The 20558-nt window shown below is 58.6% G+C and overlaps 1 protein-coding gene across 1 annotated transcript; it reads left to right on the top strand.

The window, feature by feature from the left end:
- The first annotated feature begins 292 nt into the window (after positions 1-292).
- LOC308227874 (syntaxin-binding protein 1) lies at positions 293-20173 on the top strand. The gene is made up of 19 exons (XM_080630770.1): positions 293-373; positions 8745-8794; positions 8974-9055; positions 9688-9764; positions 9949-10027; positions 10118-10221; positions 11293-11441; positions 11838-11922; positions 12104-12234; positions 12781-12888; positions 12971-13031; positions 13453-13518; positions 13663-13743; positions 13850-13988; positions 14212-14321; positions 14484-14585; positions 15500-15585; positions 16421-16575; positions 18624-20173. Exons 1-19 carry the CDS (start codon positions 337-339, stop codon positions 18704-18706), a joined length of 1785 nt encoding a protein of 594 aa, XP_080486896.1. The 5' UTR covers positions 293-336; the 3' UTR covers positions 18707-20173.
- The last annotated feature ends 385 nt before the right edge of the window (positions 20174-20558 follow it).

The raw sequence follows: 20558 nt of genomic DNA, 5'->3' as shown, positions 1-20558 counted from the left end.
GGCACATCCCCTCACCCCCAGCCATGTGCTCCCGTTCCCTCCCTCCCCATTCCCCCTCCTCACCCCACACCGGGGCGCGTTGTTGTTCGCTTTGCCGGCGCCAGGGGGCGCTCCGCTGCGGCGACGGAGGGGCGGGGCCAAGTGACGCAGTCCCGCCCCCCCGCGCGCGCGGTCAGCTAAGCCCCGCCCCTTCCCCGCGCTCCCCCCCCCTCTTCGCTCTTTCCCCCCCCCTCCCGCCGCAGCCACCCGCAGCCTCGCCCGGCTCCGGTGCGTGCGGGTGCCCCCCCCCCCCATCCATCGCCCATCCCCAGCCGCTGCTCACCCCCCCCCGGAGCCATGGCCCCCGTCGGACTCAAGGCTGTGGTGGGAGAAAGTAAGATCCGCGTCCGGTCCGCGGCGGGGACGGACGGGGGGGGGTCACAATAACGGGGTTCAGGAACCCCCCCCTGCCTTTTACCGCGGGTGAGGGGATGCTGCGGGTGCGCAAGATGGACCTTCGGGACGGCATCAGCGCCTGGGGGGGCACACAGGGGACACCCCCGTGGGGCAGGCGGCAGGACGCGGGGACAGGGCGGCCCGGTGGGATCGGGGTTTGCTGCCCCCCCCCCCCCCGTGGTTATTCATTTTGGGGGGTTTTGGGGTTTTTCTGCAGTGCTGAGGGGAGGGGACAAGGGGGGGGTGGAAAACGGAGGGTGGAGGAAGAGGGAAGTGAAAGGCGCTTGAATCTGCACCCCCCCCCCCAGCTCCTAAAGGCCGAGGGGCGATCGCATCCTGGGGAAAAGCCGCTCTCCCCCCTCTTCGGGGGGGCTGAGCAGGGCCGGGGGGGGCCATTGGTTCAGGCCTCTCGCTTTGTCCGCAGGGAGCCCGCTTTCACCGGTTTTCCTTATGGATATCGGTGTTTTCCCGGCCCCGGCTCCGCTTCCTTGTTCCCGGGGGCGGGATGCGCCCCCTCTTAACCCCCTAAATCCCCCTTTTCCCACGGGCATTGCCCCTCGGGTCCCGGTCCTGCGGCGGTTCCGGGCCCCGCGATCGCTTCCTGCCTGCAGCCGGTGTTTGCAACGTCTCCATTGGGGGGGGGGGGGAAGGAGAAGGGGGGTTCCCAAAACGCTCCAGGCTGGAAGCAGGGGGGGGAATGGGGGGGTTCCTTCCAAAGGACAAATTAAAGCGACCCCCGCTGTATTTATTATGTATAAATTGGACTGAAATCGAGAGGAGAAAGGGCAGGAACCGGTGAAACTTCCCTCGTGCTCCCCGCAGCCATGAAAAGCCGCTCTCGTCCCTCCCCGCTCCTCCTGCGGGATTTATTTCCGTGGCATCCGGGCCCGGATTCCTGTGTTTTTTGGGATGGGGATGGGGGCGGTATTTGGGGTGTAATCAGGGAGGGGGGGGTTGTTGTATGTGTGTGACTGTGGGTGACATCCCCGCGGCGGGGATGCGGATGGTGCAGCCGGGGCTGGTGGTGTGATCGGGTGGGTGGTGATGTGATGGGAAAGGGGGGGGGGAATCCCCCTGGATGGATGGCCCTGCTTTGTTCCCAGGCATCACCCTGCCCCAAGGATGGGGGGATTGAGCCTTTCCCTCCTCATCATCGTCACCCTGGGGTGCTGCATTGGGGGTTTGAGCCCATCCGTCTGGAAAACCAAAGGGAAAAGGCGAGGGAATGGTTGTTTCTGTGCTGCGGGATGAGCTTTGGGGAGGGGGGAGGTTGGCTCTTCGCTGGGTTTGCTTTTGGAGGGGTCCCTTGCCCCCCTGCCATCCACCCGCTCCCAGGCCCCATCCAGCTCTCCCAGTGCCCTCCTGAAAGAGGAGACGGGGACCAGCTCCTCTGCACGTCCCTTATTCCATTCATTGTCTCTGCGCTGAAATATGCTGGGGGAGAGCAACACACACACATACACATCATGGAAACCTGCCTCCATCCTCCCCTTCGGGGTAACAAATTGCTCTGTGCTTCCCTGAAAAATCTCATTCCAGACTGGAAACGATAACTGGGAGCTGGGCATCAGGGAAGCGGGGGTGTTGGGAAGGAGGGAGCAGGGATGTGCAGGCAAAATGCTGCAGAGGAGTGAGGAACGGGGCCCTTGAGGAGCACCCGCGGGCTCCAGCCCCCCCATCCCTCCTCGAATCCCATGGGAAGCTCCTGGCCTTGGTGGGTCCGTTCCTGCCTTGAGGTGCTGTTTTCAGCTGGCATCAGGAGCAGGGTACCAGGACCTCCCCCACTGGGCACCAATGCGGATGGCACACGGCTCTCCCTCACTGCACCAGCCTGCTCTAAAGGGATTCCCAAAGGTTTTCCTGCAGAAGATGCTCCTAAGGAGCAAGAGGTCCAAGGCTGGGGCTGACCCCTGGGCCAGGTTATCTCCCCCATGGAAGGAGGGAGGGAAAGCTGGATGGATGCTGCCGCGTTGCCATGGCTCGCTCTGCCCAGGCCCCCCCTCTGTCACTGCATTCTGCCCTGGCTTCCCTCCAGACCCGGATTATTCCTCTGACCAACTGGTGCCACGGCAGGGTTTGGAGGCCCCTGGAGAGGTGGGAAGGGGGATGAGGTGGGTGAGTGTTGCAGGAGATGGGCAGAACCAGATTGTCCCCCCCATAGAGCCATGGGGTGCAGGCTGGGGGTGTCCCTGCACCTCCCCGCAGCATCCATCAGGGATGGCTGCATCCCTTCAGGACTTGCTTTCCTTCAGCCGGGGTTGGAGCTGAGTGCGATGCCCAAGGACCACGTCCTCCTGTTGTGCCTCTGTTCCCTCTGCAGCCACCTCCCCAGGACCCCACTGGCAAACCAGTCCCTTTGCTCTGGTTCTGGTTAGCAAAACCTCACCCAAGCATGGAGCTGAGCCCCATTCTGACCGCCCCCCCCATCCCCAAATCTTCCTCTAACCCCCATCACATTCACATTCCCCATCCTCTCTTGCCCCAGGGCCTCCTTGCAGCTCCTTGCCCTCAGCCTCCCCTGCCCAGGCTGGTCCCTGCTCTCCTGCAGCACCCTGCAGTGGAGAGGAGGAGGAGGAGGCTGGGTTTTACTTCACTGAACCATCACCCAGCCGGGCCTGCTGCAGGGGTGACACCTGCACAGTGCCTGCCACCGCCATGGGTTGGTGCAAGGCACGCAGCTGGAGTGATGCCCACAATGGATCTGAAACCCCGGACCCCTGCAAGAGGAGAGAAACCTCCCCAAGGGCTTCTTCCTTTTTCTCGTGATGCTGTCATGGACAGATGGGAGAAGCAGAGCAGCCCTCGGATAAGGGAGAGCCCTGCTCTCTTCTGGAGACAGCAGGAAAACACCTTTCCCCCAGGACAGGAGCTGATCTTCCTGCGGAGCATCCTTGCTCTACAGCCTCCTGTGCTGGAGCGCTTGCTGCCAGAGCCCCACCGAGGAGCCCCATGGTTAAATCCTGCCCGGGTGAGGTCTGATGGGCCCGCAGCACCCATGTAACAGCTGCATGGTGCCACCCAGTGTCCCCATCTGAACCTCTCGAGGGTCCACATTGGGATGTGATGACTTGGCGGATGCAGGCTTCTGAGCTGGACATGAGATGCTGCACCTCCAGGGACAGGGATGAGGCACAGGCAGGGGCCATGGGGACCCGCTGCCAGTTGCTGATGTGTCGCTCCCCCAGGATGCATGGGGCACCCCATAGCTCCCCCCATCCCTGTGCAAAGGGCACAGATGGTGCCCATGGAGGATGCTCCAAGCCCAGCTCAAGGCTTGTGTGCTGCCTCGGAGCCAGGTCTGGCAAGGGAGAGGAGGCAGCGAAGGGCACAGGGTTGGCTGCTCCTGGTTGGACCATTGCAGGGATGCACCTTGCATCCTCCTGCCTGCACATGGTGGTCTCTGTGCCCTGTCCCCTGTGGGTGGAAGCGGACCCTGAAGCTGAAGCCAGTCTCTTCCTGGGCAGCCCAGCCTCCCAGTGCCCCGCTCCGGGGAGTCCCAGGGGCAGGGAAGGAAGGAGGGCTGAGGGATACTTGCCTACACGTGACCGTGGAAGGGTACCAGGAATGACAAACCTCACTTTGGCATCACATCCACCCACCGATGTCTGCCTGTGCAAGAAGGTTGAAAGGAACTTGGACTCTTTCCCTCTAAAAAGAAGGGAGAAGACTCTGATTCCGCTGCACCTCTGAGGAAAAGCATCCCAGGAGCGATTCCTTCCCTCTTCCCACAAAACCAACACGGTTAAAAAGAGAATCATTGTCACATGGCTGTTGGTTGCACGCTGAGAAGCAGATGCTGCGTCCACCAACTCACGGTGCGGGAAGGGACTTGGCTCTTGTGCTTTGGAGAGTGCAAAAATAGATGGAGCTGGAGGTGCATTAACGTATGGGCTTCCGTGTTTCCCATATGAACGTGTACACACACATGTTGACACATGTGCTGTAGGGTGACTGATGGAGCCCATCGGTTGTGTCCCTAAGGGAGCAGCAAAGATCATCAGGACCTTGCCACACATCAGCTGGACCCTCTTGGTTCAAGGCAGAGAAGAACCAGCTCAGAAAGTCATGGTCACACGCATAGGAAAGGGTGACTTACCCCTGGGAGAGGGTCACCTCCCCTCGAGGACACTGACACCCCGTGTGTGCTGTCCTGCTGCAGCTCCTCGTGGCACAAAGCATCCAGGTACAGCGTCCGGGTACAGCATTTCTGCCAGGGATGGAATCACCCGGTGGAAGAGGACAAGTGTTACTGAAGGGTAATGCCTTCAGGAGGCACCTGATGTGCTCTGTGCCCCATTGACCCAACCCAGACCTGCTCAGCTCCCACATCCTTGTGCACACCTGAGGAATCAGTGCCAGGAGTGACTGTCACCCTTGTGAATGTCACTGCAATTCTCTAGTGCAGGCAGCGGGAACCATTCATGGCTGTGATCCTGTGTTTCATTTCTCTTCCTCCCTTCTGGCTGTTGTTACTGAGTTCAAGACCTCCAGGTCCCTGTTGTCCTCCTCTCTGGGCTCTGCGGGTTTCCCATGGCTTTGGTGCATCCTTCACAAGAGCAGAGTAAATAGGAAAAGGAGGAATGTGGGTGAAAATAGCAAAGATCGCCTCATCCAGGGCTGGGGAGGGAAGGGTGGTGCTGAGCCTGGGCGGTTCTGGACTTAATGGAGCCGGATGGCATCTGGGCTGCACCATTGTCAGGTTCCCAGGTGAGGAACACCTCCTCCAGCAAGGTGTTGAGGACACAGAGTACTGAAGGGGAGACATTTGAGCCTTGGGTTATGGACACAGTGTTCTCCAGACTGAAATCATCCCTGAAGTGCCTCTTACCTGCACTGAAGGACACCAGCCAGCCTTTGCCTCCTGTAAGCGAAGTTATGCTGTACGTCCTCAATGGGGTTGCTGGCCTTCCTGCCGTCCTCTGCTCCATGGAGCCTGTTTTACTGGGGACTGCTTGAGGATGGAGTGCTGGCACCTTGAGATCCCTGCTGAGGATGCTCAGAGGTAGATCCGTGCTGCACTACATTCGGTCGTGGTTTATATCCATGCAACATTCACACTGTCTTAAGCAATTAGTTAATGAACCAGCAAAAAGCAGTTGCCAAGTCAACCCAGACCAAGCATGTTCCTCTTGGAGATGCAGCGTGACAGCTTGAGAGGAGAAGTGGGTCTTGAGCAAACCTCACTCTGGGTTCCTGTGGTCCCTGCCTGCAGCATCCCTCACCCGTGCTGCTGCTCCTGGTGGATGTGGTTCCACTGCTTGCACCACTGGTGGAGGTCAGGGCTGCTCACTGTGTTCCAAGCTCTTTCTGAAGCAGGATAACGGGCTTGGGGCGTCCCAGATGGGTCCATCTCAGCACAGGCTTTGTGTGGGCACAGACAATGGCAGGGTTGATTCCTCTTCCCCCACAACCAGTTGGAGACATGGGGCTGGCTGCTGTTGCCCGGCCAGCTTGCTGTAAATACCATGGGCTAAGCCTCTTGGAGTGATGGATAGGCTCAGGTCCTACTAGGCCACCGTGTCACCACCTTCTGGCCCTGCTTGGAAATGATGCAGTGGGTCATTTCCATGCCACGTGTTGCGGTCCTCCATTGGCAGATGGGGTGTGCTTCCTTGTCCATAGGTACTGATGTTGTCTCTGCATTGGAGGAGAAGTCCGGAGCCGCCTATATGGTCTGTTCTTGGTAGATACTGGAACTCAAATCATTCCAGCCTAAAGGAATCGGATGCAGTGTGGTAGGTCCAGACAAGCCAAGTGTTGAAGGCACTGGATGAGATGCACATATGCATTTTTTTACCCTAGGGAAGATGAAAAGCTTGGCTGTGAGCATCACTGACTGATGCTAGAGTACAACAGCCCTGGCTGGCCAGACCACTTGAGGACACTGGTGGCAATGACCTGCTAATGTGGGAACACAAGAGCATCCCACTTGGGATGGAGATGTGCTACCTCCTGTTGCTCATGGACCACTGTCCTTGTGCTAGGCTGATGGTTCACAAGAGGCGGCCAGGCTTGACTTGAGGACCTAAGGGAATGGAGGAGTCTCTTGGTGATCTTATAACTTCTCCTGAGTGTGGAACTGAAACATAGAATGGTTAGGGTTGGAAGGGGCCATAAAGAATTGGCTTAATGTTGCTTTCCCTGGCGTCGCTCATCCTTGATAGCATCAAGACATCAACAGCACAGTATGTGCTGGCATCCTTTCTCCTGGCTGGATGTGCCTGTGCCAGAGGTGCTGCTTAGGAACTGCCCTGCTCAAGGACAGGTCTGATATCTTCTCACATCTGGCCTTGGCCAAGCCCTTGGTGCCTCATCCATCCCCATGTGCTCATCTCCCACCCAGCAGCAGATGCAGGGTCCTTGGTCGGAGATGCCTGGGTACCTCCGTGCTCCTCCCCATGGTGTGAGCAGTGCTCACGTCCTGCCCAGCATCCCATCCACAGCTCCAGTGCCTGCAGCCACATGAGCCAGAACAGCCCCAGGGATAGGCTGCACCCTCCTCCATCTCCTTTGCACCCCAGAATTCCCACATTCCACCCTTTCCCTGCCACCTCTGGGGCTTCCATGTTCTGGGCTGTCCCCTCCTTGCTTCAGCAATGGAGCCTTTGCACCAATGGGCCCCAGGATGCTCTTTCCCAACCTCCTTCCTTCTTTCCTTCCCCTCCCAGCCCTAGAGCAAAGCCATCACAGGGGCAGGATGTCTTCTGACAGCCGGACCCTGACCCTGGTCACCATCAGTGGGGCACCACCATGGCCCCTGTGCTTCACTCCACATAGTTCGCAGTTGAGGTTGTTGGGATGGGATGGAGGGCGGGAGCTGCCTTGTAAACAGCTCTGTTATTCCTGGAGCCTTGCTCCAGGGAAGGAGCCAAATGTGAGTAATGGAAGGAAGAGGAGGGATGCTCTGGCTGGCATCCCTGCTCCTGACCGTGCTCCTGCACCAGCAAAGGACCAGAGCTCAGGATGGGGCCAGGCTCCTGCCTATGGGGAGGACAATTCCCATTCCACGTTTTTGCTGTGTGGATGACCTGGATTCGGATGGGCAGCACGTATGGGTGCAGGCAGCAGCTTTTCCCACCCCAGCTGTGTCCAGCTCCATCCCCTTTCCCTGGCCATGCAGCCCCTTTACCGATGGAAAGGCTAAAGGATGTGGCCAAGGGCAGGCAGGACTCGAGGTTGATGGCCAGCATCCTTCTGGAGCATCCCATAGGCAAACGTCACTGGGAAGGAGATGATGTGCAGCGGCTGCCTCCAAAAGCTTTGTGTCATGGTTTAACCCTGGGGGTAACTCAGAACCACGCAGCCGCTTGCTTGCTCCCCCCCAAAGAGACTGGAAGAAGGGGGCAGACACTTTATAAATCCCAAAGGAGCTTTACTGGGGGACCCAAGGCAGTGACACCTCAATAGTGGGCTGCACATGTGTTTAATAGCATAGAAACATTCCTTAGCTGGGTTTTAACTGGGCATTTCAATCCCTGGTCCTGGAAGCAGAGGCTCAGAGCAGAGCCCTCCAGGGCAGAAAGCCAGGGAGAAGCACCATGGGGAGGACATGGATGCAGATTCTCCCTTAGGATCAAGCGGGGCAGTTCCCAGCCCATCCCTGCTGTGCGAGGGGTGATGCTTCATACACCGGGGTGCAAAAGGGACCTTCAGGGACCCCCAAGTGCAGGTGTTTGGCAGCACATGTGTGTGGCAGGAGGGCAAATACTGGTTCTAGCAGGGCTTGAAACCCCTATCCCGCAGTCCAGCCCCCCAAGTGACACCCACTGCATCCCACTCCTCACATGGCCCTAACCTGCACCCCACAGGGAGCAGCCCCACCGGCACCCCATGGTGTATGGGTGCAGGGGGGCCATAGGGCCGAGGGGTGCGGGGGACCCCCGGCTGCTGCTGTCCCTGTTGGTTGCATAAACCCGGCCAGCGCGGGAGGTGAAATGGGATTTGGGGGATTACAAGGACCAGGCTGAGGCCGCTTGAGTCTTGTTTCTAAAAGGAGCTCTTAAGCCCTTGTTGTTTTCCTGGTGCTTCAGATTAGGGCTGAGGCATGGGGGGGGGTGGGACCCCCCCCAGTGATCCCATAGCTCCCCACTTGCTGTGGGCTCTGCTATTAGTGCCAAACATGAGATAGAAACAGGGCTGGGGGTGACCGACCCTCCCTGGGTACCCCAAACCCATCCCCATCTCCTGCCACATCCCTGGGAAAGGTGCTGGGGAGTGGGGCTCACCATGGGTTGGGGGTGCAGTGCCTACCATGCTGCTGTCAGCAGGCCCTGGTGTGCTCACCCTGCCCTGTGCTCCTTTCCTTGCAGAGATTATGCACGATGTGATCCGGAAAGTGAAGAAGAAGGGAGAATGGAAGGTGAGCATCAACCCCTGCGAGGGGGAGAGGAGAGGAGGAGGAAGCAGGCGGTAGGTGCAGGCAGGGAGCCCCCAAGGATGGGCAAGGGATGAGGAAGGAATGGAACAAAGATGGGGAAGGGATGGGAAAGGGGAGCTTGTGGCTGCCCCCTGTGCCCCAGCTCACAGCCCTCTCTGCAGGTGCTGGTGGTGGACCAGCTCAGCATGCGGATGCTCTCCTCCTGCTGCAAGATGACTGACATCATGACCGAGGGCATAACAAGTGAGTAACCAGCCCCCAGCCCAGCAAACCTCGCTATGGGAAAGGGAAAACCTCCCTCTTGGACGTGCAGAGACATCTCAAGGCCGGCACAAGGCAGTCCATCCATGCCCGTCCCGCTTGGGATGGAGGCGCGGTACCTCCTGTTGCTCATGGACCACTGTCCTGGTGCCAGGCTGATGGTTCACAGCCTCCCTCCTTACCTGCTGGGGCCAGAGGAGCCCAGACACCTCATTCCCTGGTGGTATCTCAGCCGGAGGAGGAGGCAAGGTGTTCTCTTATGTCAGCCCTCTAAATAGCTCCCTGCAGCACTCAGAAAGCAGCAGAACACCCTAGGCCATGCACTGGGAGGTTTGGGGCAGGGGTTTTGCCCCAGCCTGGGTACCACCAAAGCATCCCCTACCCCGGGTCGTCCCCTCCAGTGGAGGGATGTGTGAATAACCCAAAGCAACAGCAGGATGGGAGCACACAGACAAACCCACTGCTCCCCTGTGACCTTACCAGTACTTCCACACAGCCCCAGGGGTTGTGACTCCTGGCTGCGCAGTGATGAGGGGTCTGGCAGGGCCGGTGGGATGTCCAGCAGCTCCTGCCCTCGCCCATCCCTGCCATGGTCCTTGTTTTCCCCCCTCCAGTTGTGGAAGACATCAACAAGCGCCGGGAGCCGCTGCCCAGCCTGGAGGCCGTGTACCTCATCACCCCCTCCGAGAAGGTGAATACACAGCGTGGGGCTGGGGTTGGCAGTGGGATGCCCACGCTGTGCCCATAGGGAGCATCTTGGCTCCAACGAGGCCAATGGTGCAATGGAGCAGAGGCTTGGAGCATGCCTCATGCTGGGAGGGAGGATGCTGGTGCCAGCCCCGTGCCCAGCCCAGCCAGTCCCTTCTCTCTTGCAGTCCGTCCACTCCCTCATCAACGACTTCAAGGATCCCCCCACCTCCAAGTACAGAGCTGCCCATGTCTTCTTCACTGACTGTGAGTACCCAGAGGGGAGGGAAGGTCCCTGGCACTAAAGGCACACAGGGATGCGGGGATGCTGAGCTCCTCCTCTGCCTCCCCTCTCAGCCTGCCCCGATGCCCTCTTCAATGAGCTGGTGAAGTCCCGTGCTGCCAAGGTCATCAAGACCCTGACGGAGATCAACATTGCCTTCCTCCCTTCCGAGTCCCAGGTGAGGCCGGGATGGGGCAGCCAGGGGATGCCCGGGCTCCTCCTCCAGCCCCTCAGGGTCTGTGTCACAGCCTCACACCCCAGGCTGGCTCCTCAGCCCCTGCTCAGCCCTTCCTCCCTGTCTGCTTTGATTACTTGTCGGGGCTGATCTGCTGTTGGGGGTTTAGCAGGGAGCCAGCCCGCCTGGGTGCATGGATGCGAAGAGGGGGACCGCAGGGACAGATGGTGCCGGACCTGCTGGTGCCATTAACGCTTCAGTGTTTCTGGGGAGGCAGCGGGTGGAGGATGAGCTCTTGGCATGTCCAGTTCTGGGCTCCTCACTACAAGAAAGACATTGAGGGGCTGGAGCGGGGCCAGAGAAGGGCACTGGGGCTGGTGCAGGGCCTGGAGCACAGTGTGATGGGGAAGGGCTGAGGGACCTGGGGGGTTCAGTCTGGAGAAGAGAAGGCTCAGGGGGGACCTGATCGCTCCCTACAAGTGCCTGAGAGGAGGATGGAGCCAGGAGGGGCTGGGCTCTGCTCCCAAGGAACAAGGGATGGGACAAGAGGAACCGGCCTCAAGCTGCGCCAGGGCAGGTTTAGATGGAGCTGAGGAACAATTCCTGCCCCAAAGGGTGCTCAGGCATTGGAACAGGCTGCCCAGGGCAGGGCTGCAGGCACCGTCCCTGCAAGTGTTCACACAGCGTGGAGACGAGGCCTCAGTGCCATGGGTCAGTGGTGGCCTTGGCACTGCTGGGAATGGTTGGACTGGATGAGCTTAAAGGGCTTCTCCAGCCTGGTTGGTTCTGTGGTTCTATGATCTCCACATGCAGCCAAACTGGCTTCTGGTCTTTACCAGGGGAGCCGCGTGTCCCCAGGTCTCTGTCCCTGCTTGGGGCAAACGACTGCTGTGGGACTGCCTCCTCTGCTCACCCTGGGTAAGGACCATGCCATGGAGCTGGGGAAGACACTGGGGACCGCAGAAAGCCCAAAGGATGCTCCGAGCATCACTGAGCTCAGCTGAGGTTAAATCCAGTTCCCAAACCCACCGGGGCTGCTCCCTCGCTCTGACCCCGCTCCCGCTGCTCCTCCAGGTTTACTCCTTGGATTCAGCTGACTCCTTCCAGAGCTTCTACAGCCCACACAAGGCGCAGATGAAGAACCCGATCCTGGAGCGCCTGGCGGAGCAGATCGCCACGCTCTGCGCCACGCTGAAGGAGTACCCGGCCGTGCGGTACCGGGGGTAAGGACAGCACCCACTGCATCCCTGCACCCCTGCATCCCTGCACCCCTTGCACCCCCTGCACTCCCTATGGACATGGGGACACATCCTCATCCCCAGCACAGCGGAGCTGGGGCCATGCTGAGCGTTGGACATGGATGTGGCTGAGGACAGCGTGGGGATGGAGGAGATGGGGATGGACACAGTGCTCAGTGTAAAAGTGCCACAGACTTAAGGATGCTCTGGGAGATGGGTTGGGATCCTTAAATCCAAGTGGAGCACTCGAAGGGGAGGTGGGAATAGGCAACAAAACTTGGCTGAGGTGTCCCCTCTCCCATGAGCAAAGGGAAACCAGCAGCTCCTCCCCATCCCATGCCACTGCCCCGGGGAGCTGATCTCTCCCTCTGCTTCCCGCAGGGATTACAAGGACAACGCCATGCTGGCACAGCTCATCCAGGACAAGCTGGATGCTTACAAAGCTGATGACCCCACCATGGGTGAGGTGAGCAGGGACAAGGGGAGGATGCTCGGGTGATGCTTCACTCCTAAAGTCCCACTGGAGCTCTCAAGTCACAGTCACAGACCCCAAGTGGGCACCCCAAAACGTTGCCTTCATCACCCAACTGCCTGTGGGGCTGGAGGAGCCCCAGGCCCCACTGCTGATGGTTCCCCCTATTCTGCAGGGTCCAGACAAGGCTCGTTCCCAGCTTCTCATCCTGGACCGTGGCTTTGACCCTGCATCCCCAGTGCTCCATGAACTGACTTTCCAAGCCATGAGCTACGACCTGCTGCCCATCGAGAACGATGTCTACAAGTGAGTGCAGTGCTGCTGGCCCCAAAGGCCCCATGGTCCCACCCAGGGCATGAGAGGCAGCAGGATGCTCGTCCTTCCATCCATCACAAGCCATTGGCTGGGAGAAACCATTCTTGCCTGCAGCGTGGCAGGGAATGATGCGCAGCAGTGGTGCAAAAGGGGCTTTTCTTGCCTTCAACCCATGACCTCTTCCCAACATTCGGCAGTTGAAGGAGAGATGTGAAACTGAGTTGAAGCAACTTCACCCGGCTCTGGCAGAGCCAAGAAGAGCCCTCATGTCATAGAATCATAGAATCATGGAATGATTTGAGTTGGAAGGGACCTTAAAGCTCCTCCAGCTCCAGCCCCTGCCACGGGCAGGGACCCCTTCCACTGGAGCAGCTTGCTCCAAGCCCCTGTGTCCAACCTGGCCTTGAACACTGCCAGGGATGGGGCAGCCACAGCTTCTCTGGGCACCCTGGTCCCCCACCTGCTTTGAACCCAGGCACCAAGGGGGACATCACGTCCCTACAGGCCCCACTGTGATGCTCCCTGTCCTCTTCCCAGGTATGAGACCAGTGGCATTGGGGAAGCCCGGATCAAGGAGGTTCTCCTGGACGAGGATGACGACCTGTGGGTCACCCTGCGCCATAAGCACATCGCCGAGGTGTCCCAGTGAGTGTCCCTGCTTGCTGGCATTGCCACACACCCCTGGTGGTGTCCCTGCTCCCTGACAGCGCTGTCCTCCTCTCCCCAGGGAGGTGACCCGGTCCCTGAAGGAGTTTTCTTCCAGCAAGAGGATGAACACAGGCGATAAGGTGACAACTGCGTCCGCCAAGCTGGGGATGGGCACACGGGGGTCTACTCCATGGGGACCTCCACAAAGGGTGCTCAGGTCTCCTGACGGGGGGAGATGGCTCTGGGGTGCTGGACCCATGTCCTGGGCTTGGAGAAAGGGGGTGACTTGGGGTCAGTTTGCCCCTGGTATGGGGCCCATGTGGGTGCCTCTGGTTCCCTGAGCTGGTGGCAGTGAGGGGGCCTTGGTGAAAACAGGATGTAAAAGTGGCCAGAAGCTGGAAGCGTCATCTCAGCCTCAACCAAGCGCACTTGGGGGGCAGAGGAGGGTCCTTAGGGGGTTTCTCCCCCCATCACTGCAGTTTGCAGAGCTGCCAATGCCAGGTCACCCCCTCCCTGCTCCTGGTCCCCCAGGGTGAGTGACCGTGGCTCCTTCCCTTGCAGACCACCATGAGAGACCTGTCCCAGATGCTGAAGAAGATGCCGCAGTACCAGAAGGAGCTCAGCAAGGTATGAGGAGGGTGGGATGTCCATGCAGAGAGCCCCTCTATGGAGCAGGCTCCCCCCGCAGGGTCCCTGGCCATAGGCAGGGGCTTGGGGTGGTGGCACAGAGACCCTTCACTGGTGGTGACCACAGCACTCGTGTCTCGCCAGTACTCAACCCACCTTCACCTGGCTGAGGACTGCATGAAGCACTACCAGGGCACGGTGGACAAGCTGTGCCGAGTCGAACAGGTACCACCAGCCCCACGTCCCCAGTGGGGACAGCTGGAGCTGGCAGCTCCTGCCCCACAGCTCAGCACTGAGCCGTGGGTTGAGGGATGATGTGTGTTATCTGCAGGACCTGGCCATGGGCACCGATGCGGAAGGAGAGAAGATCAAGGACCCCATGAGGGCCATTGTCCCCATCCTGCTGGATGGGAATGTCAGCACCTATGACAAGATCCGCATCATCTTGCTCTACATCTTCCTGAAGAATGGTGAGGAGGACACATGGGCAATGGTGGCAAACAGCTGAGGGTTCAACCAACATAAGCCAGATGGAAAAGCTTCTGTCACCCATTAGAAGGATTATGCTGGAGGGAGAAGCCCTTTATCCCCGGCCACCACCGGTCCCACTGTCCTGGGGTGGCAGTGGAGGGGCTGTGTCCCTCATGGGAAGGCATTTCTCAGGAGGACACCGTCTCCCTGTTTCATTTCCAGGTATCACTGAGGAGAACCTGAACAAGCTGATCCAGCACGCTCAGATCCCAGCTGAGGACAGCGAGATCATCACCAACATGGCCCACCTCGGGGTGCCCATCATCACAGACGTGAGTGTCCACCTCCCACTGCCCATGGTCCTCCTTGTGCCTCGGGAGGACGATGCGCGGCACCCGGCGTGCTTTGGGATGTGCCTATCCTATGGGATACCCCCAGCACCCCTGTGAGGTCCCACACCAGTCTCAGGGTGCCTGTGTTCTCCCTCTGCCCAGTCCACCCTGCGCCGCCGGAGCAAGCCGGAGCGGAAGGAGCGGATCAGCGAGCAGACCTACCAGCTCTCCCGATGGACCCCGGTCATCAAGGACATCATGGAGGTGAGCAGCAAGGACAGGGATGGAGCAGGAACCTCAGCACCACCCAGGAAGGGGCTGCAGAGGACCATGACACCTCTCCATGGAATCAGACTGGTTTGGGTTGAAGGGACCTTAAAGCTCCTCCAGCTCCAACCCCTGCCACAGGCAGGGACACCTTCCACTGGAGCAGCTTGCTCCAACCCCTGTGTCCAACCTGGCCTTGAGCACTGCCAGGGATGGGGCAGCCACAGCTTCTCTGGGCACCCTGTGCCATGCCCTGTTTGCTCCTTGTGTGCCACGATGGGCACGGTTGGGTGGCCTTGTCACAGGGATGTCCCAGCCAAGCCAGGGGACAGGCATGGCACCATCAGCAGCTACTCCTGGACATGGCCAGGGGACCCCAGCACCAGAACTGCTCCCCAACATGGACAGATCCCACTTGCTCAGACACAGACCCTGGAGCCACATCTGGGGAAGGGGCCATCCATGCAGTCAGTGCCACCTCTGCTCCCAGGCACCACCAGCAAGCAGAGCTGCAGCTCCAGCAGTTCCCACAAGCCCATAAAAGCTCACCTGGAAGCTCTTTGGGAGTGGCTTCTTGCCCAGGGAAGCCCTAAACCTCATCCTCAGGACCAGAGGGGACTGCAGAAGGCAGCAGCATCTCACCAGCTCCATAATCACCACTGAGTAAAGCAGGAGCAGGGCCCTTACTCTGGGGAAGATCCTACCCCGTGCTGCCCCACAGCATCACACCACCCTTCTCACCCTAAGTGCGCCCTATGACAGGAACACAGGCAAATTGTCCCATTAATTCAGCCTATGCAAATATATGCAAATGAATCCTGACCTAAGTGGGTCAGTCCTGTCGGGTGCAGCCCCATAGAGTGCCTCTTGGGTTTCTGCCTGCCTCTTGCTGACCCCATCTCTGCCCGCAGGATGCCATCGATGACAAGCTGGACACCAAGCACTACCCGTACATCTCCACCCGCTCCTCCGCCTCCTTCAGCACCACTGCTGTCAGGTGGGTACCAAACACCCCGCTCCCAGACACAGATCCCTGCATCACTGGCAGCATCCAGCCCTCATCTGTGCATCTGCGAGCTGCTCTGCGGTCATTCAAGCATCCTGTGCCTCCGTTTCCCTGTGCAGCAGCACTCGCGGCTGGACTTGCTCTGACAGCAGCTTGGGAGATAACCATGGAATCAGCCTGGTTTGGGTTGAAGGGACCTTAAAGCTCCTCCAGCTCCAACCCCTGCCACGGGCAGGGACCCCTTCCACTGGAGCAGCTTGCTCCAAGCCCCTGTGTCCAACCTGGCCTTGAACACTGCCAGGGATGGGGCAGCCACAGCTTCTCTGGGCACCCTGGGCCAGCGCCTCAGCACCCTCACAGGGAAGAGCTTCTGCCTAAGAGCTCATCTCAGTCTCCCCTCTGGCAGGTTCAAGCCATTCCCCTTGGCCTGTCCCTTCAGGCCCTTGTCCCAAGCCCCTCTCCAGGTTTCCTGCAGCCCCTTTAGGCACTGGAGCTGCTCTAAGGTCTCCCCTTCAGGAGCCTTCTCTTCTCCAGGCTGCCCCAGCCCAGCTCTCTCAGCCTGGCTCCAGAGCAGAGCTGCTCCAGCCCTCACAGCATCTCCATGGGCTTCTCTGGCCTCGCTCCAACAGCTCCAGGTCCCTCTTGTGCTGCTGCCCCAGAGCTGGATCAGGGCTGCAGGGGGGGTCTCCCCAGAGCACAGCAGAGGGGCAGGATCCCCCCCTGAGCTGCTGCTCACGCTCTGGGGGTGCAGCCCAGCACACGGGAGGGGCTCTGGGTTTCTGGGATGCTTTATGCCCATCCTTCACCCTCCTCTTCCTCTTTTTAGTGCCCGTTACGGCCACTGGCACAAGAACAAGGCCCCTGGCGAGTACCGGAGTGGTCCCCGCCTCATCATCTTCATCCTGGGCGGTGTGAGCATGAACGAGATGCGCTGCGCCTACGAGGTGACACAAGCCAGCGGCAAGTGGGAAGTGCTAATAGGTGAGTTGGGACCCTGTCCCCGCGCCCGCCGCGCTGGCTGCTCATCCCACCTCCTCCATCCCGCCTGTTCCCGGCTCCACAGCACTGTGGGAGCTGGAATGCTGTGGAAAGGGTTCCTCCTGCCGTCCGGCATCGCCCCTCTGTCCCTCCTCCCCAGCACATGTCCCTCACCATCCCTGCCTTTGCTCCCAGTTCTCCTCTGCCCGGCTGGTTTTGGTCAAGCAAAGCTGGGTGAATGGGAAGGGGGTTTTGCAGCTTGCATCGCTCCTGTCAGCCTCATTGCACCATCGGCACTGGGGTTGTTACAGGGAGGAAACATGCAATAGAGGCGTGCAACAGCGCGCAGTGACCGTGATGGGCACTGTGTGGGCAGCAGGAGGTGCATTCTTGGCTTGCACACACACTGCATGTGCAGTGCATCAGGAGGTGCATTTTCCCATTGCACACATTGCAACACGTGTGTGACAGGATGTGCGTTCAGCTCCTGGAGGAGCCGTGGGTCAGGCGTGGAGGATACGGTGGGATTCCTGCCGGATGTTAGCAAGGAGCTTTAGGTCCCATAAAATTCCGCCCAGGAAGCATGGCTGGATACACCTCTTGTAGGGCAGGAGCCCCTCACCATCTCAGAGGTGCAGAGCCTCTTGCCGGCATCTCATCCCGCTCCTTGTATTCCCTTGGGAGCAGCAGCCCCCTCTCCATCACCTCCCCCAGCACCGCTGCCCATCTCATCCCTCCTCTCTCTGGGGACCATCCCCTGCATGCGCCTGCGATGCTCTGGGTGGCAGCCGCGTCCTTCCTCTCCTCACGCCAGCGCAGGGTGTGGGGGGACCCGGGCGCAGCCGTCAGCCCCGCTCTGTTCTCCTGCAGGTTCTACTCACATTCTCACCCCCACCAAATTTCTCATGGACCTGAGGCACCCCGACTTCAGGGACTCCACTAGGGTATCATTTGAGGATCAGGCTCCAGCAATGGAGTGAGCCAAAGAAACCAAGTAAAGGCAGCTTACTGATGAAAAAGAAACTCTTTCTCCTGGAAGGGTTTTCTTTGATTCTTCCTCCTTTCTTTAATTATTGTTATTGGGGGGTTCATTTGTTTGGTTCTCCGATAGGAAAATGCTTGCAAGTTCCTCCTACCGGGTGGAAAAGCATCCAGCGTCGCTCCATCATCCCTCTGCCATGTCTCTTGGCCAGTCCTGGCCAGCTCCTTCATGCCATGAGCTCCCCCTTTGCCAGGGCTGGAGGGGCTGGGGGTGGTGGGTCAGGGTCCAGCAGCAGCATCGCAGGGTCAGGCAGGGGGACGGAGCATCCCGGGATGCTGCCCACATCCCACATCCAGCAATGGGGCTGGAGGTTCAGTGCCTGGAGCAGAGCTCAGTGCTTGTCCTGGCTCCAGACCCTCTCATCCCTTCCAGCAACAGCTGGGTGCTGCCATGACACCCCTGCTCCCAGCTCCAGGGTGTGATGGGGCTGAAATCCTGATGGGAAAGTTCAGGTTTGCTCTTGTGGTCCCTTTCCCAAGGCTGCCGGTGAGGCCCATCATGGCGTTCCCATGAGCCATGTGCTGGTGCGCACGGATCCAGGCAGGCTGCAAGGGCAGCGGAAGGCAAGAGCCCTTTACCTCCTCCTCTCCCACCCATTCCCTTCCCAGCCACCCCTTTGACCCAAGGATGCTCTGTGCAGGCAGGGGAAGAGCCTGGGGGCTGGAGAAGATCCGTACATGCTGCCTGCCCTCATCCCTTGTGGCTTTTTGGCATCCCCAAAGTGTCCAGGAGCATCTCCACTGACCGTAATCCTGCTTCACAGTCACCCCCGGCCCCTGCCTCATCCCACCCTGCTCCGTACACCTCTTCCATGTCTCCTTTTCCATTCCTTTCCCATTATACCGCTCCCAAGACATACATTTCCTCGCAAGCATTTCCACTGGTGTGCGGGGCTGTGGCCACCAGGTAAGGCCTCGCTGGGGTGGGGGTACCGGGGCCAGCGCGGACATGAACCGGGGCATCCCAAAGCCATCACTGATGCTCCCGCTCCGTTTCTTCTGCCCTGCAGGGTCCACGCACATCCTCACCCCACAGAAACTGCTGGACACGCTGAAGAAACTCAATAAGACAGAGGAGGAAAGCAGCAGTTAAAAGGAAGCGCTGCCGCCGCCACCACTCGATGCCGAATCCAACCTTCCCCCTGGGTGCAAGCAGCACCCGGCCCCGGCCCCAGCCCGGCTTTCGATCTTGTTCTTGTGTTGATTCCCCCCATTCCCCTCCCAGCGCTTTCCCAATCTCATTTTATCCACAGGGAGGGGACAACAGCCAAAAAGGAACACATCAAACCCGATGCGTTGCGTTGAAAAGAGGAAAAGAACACAAATTCTCTCTATTTGTAGCTGCAGCTATCGGGAGCACCCAGGAGCTCGTCCCTGAGTGCCCCATCAGCCCATTGCTGGCCTTTTTCCCAACGCTTCTCCAGGGAATGTGGTTCCATGCGGATGGATAATGGATGAACACCCCCCTATGGCTCCAGCCTCTGCGCACGGCTGGGCTCGGCTCTGCCTGTCCCCTCTTATGGGATGGTGGGTGCTCCTGCCAGATGTGCACGCCAACATCTGGCACAGAGGGCACGGGGGTGGGGGGTATCAGGCTGCACCCGAGATGCTTCACGCTGTGGCAATTCCCATGTGGAAAGGGACCAAAATGGTCAAAACCTGGAGATGGGGCCTGTTTGCTTGTATGGCTGCTCCTCTGCCCTGCTGCAGCCCCCCCTTCTCTGGGTCTCTATATATACATACAGAAAGAGAGATATATATGACAGAGCCCCTGGATTTTTACATATATATCTCCCTCTCCATCCATCCCCATGGAAGTCGGCGCTCCCGTGCCCGGCTCCTTGTGTCATCCCGTGGTGAAGCATCCCCGAGCGTGCCGTCACCCCGAGGCCCCCCCCAGACTCTGTGTATATTAATGACTGTGTCTGTGATGTTCTTACAAGCTTGGTGTATAGTGATTTACCCAAACCTCGGGTTTTTAGTTGGTTTTTATTGCCCCCCCCCCCCCTTTCCCCTGCCGTTAGGTGCACTGCAATATTTTGGGGTCCATCGTTTTGTTCTTGAAGGCTGTGACCCCCCTTTTCCTTCCCTTAAATCGCTCTTTCTTGCCTCGTTGGTGGTTCTCCCCCCCCCCCCCCAAATCCTTTCCTTCCCCATCTATTCCTTGCCCATAAAGTTAAATATATATTTTTAGGGCAAAGGCTGTATCATTGCACTGATCTTTGTTGGTTCCTCCTTGGTCCTCCTGCCCTGTTTGACTTCCTTGGTTTTAGCAATGCAAATGCTTCAGGATCTTGTATGTTGGACATTATTATTATTATTATTTTTTCTGTTAACAGTTATTTATATAAAAAATAATTTATCAAAAAGGAAAACTTTAAAAAAAAAAAAAAAAAAAAGAATTAATCTAGTCTGTCTTGGACCTTGTTTACCTTGGAATTACTGGAATCTAAATGTTGGAAAGTGTTGAAGCACAAACATGTATCATCTCTGTATATCTGTTCTTCTGTACTAAAGCACTCGAGTGACTCAATAAAAGCGATCTCCATCCCTAGTGCAACCTGCCTGTGCCGTGCCGCTTGCTCAGGGACAAGGAAATCTCCTCTCCCGACCCCAAATGCTTCCAAAGGGAAGGATCCTGGTGCGGCGATGCCGAAATTGGCCCAAGAAGCGGTTTTGGAAAGGAAGGCAAAGCCACAAAGCAACCAACTGCCTTTATTTTGTTCAAAAATAGGTGATTCTCTCAGTACAAAATAGCAGCCAAAGGGCTCTGCTCGGCCTTACAAAATCAGAGATACGGTAAAAAACATCATCTTTGCTCCTGGCTGGTGCCTTTGGGAGAGCTGGATGTGGCTGCATGGTCCCTGTATGCTTCCCAGCTGGGACACTTGAAACACAGGGATGAGCAGATGCAACCAAAGACATAGAAATCCTCTTTAAAAGCC

The sequence above is a fragment of the Psittacula echo genome, assembly GCF_963264785.1.
Source record: "Psittacula echo genome assembly, chromosome: 16".
In the NCBI taxonomy this organism is placed as follows: Eukaryota; Metazoa; Chordata; class Aves; order Psittaciformes; family Psittacidae; genus Psittacula; species Psittacula echo.
The sequence above is the reverse complement of the archived record's forward strand: the minus strand, read 5'-3'. Positions and strand labels throughout refer to the sequence as shown.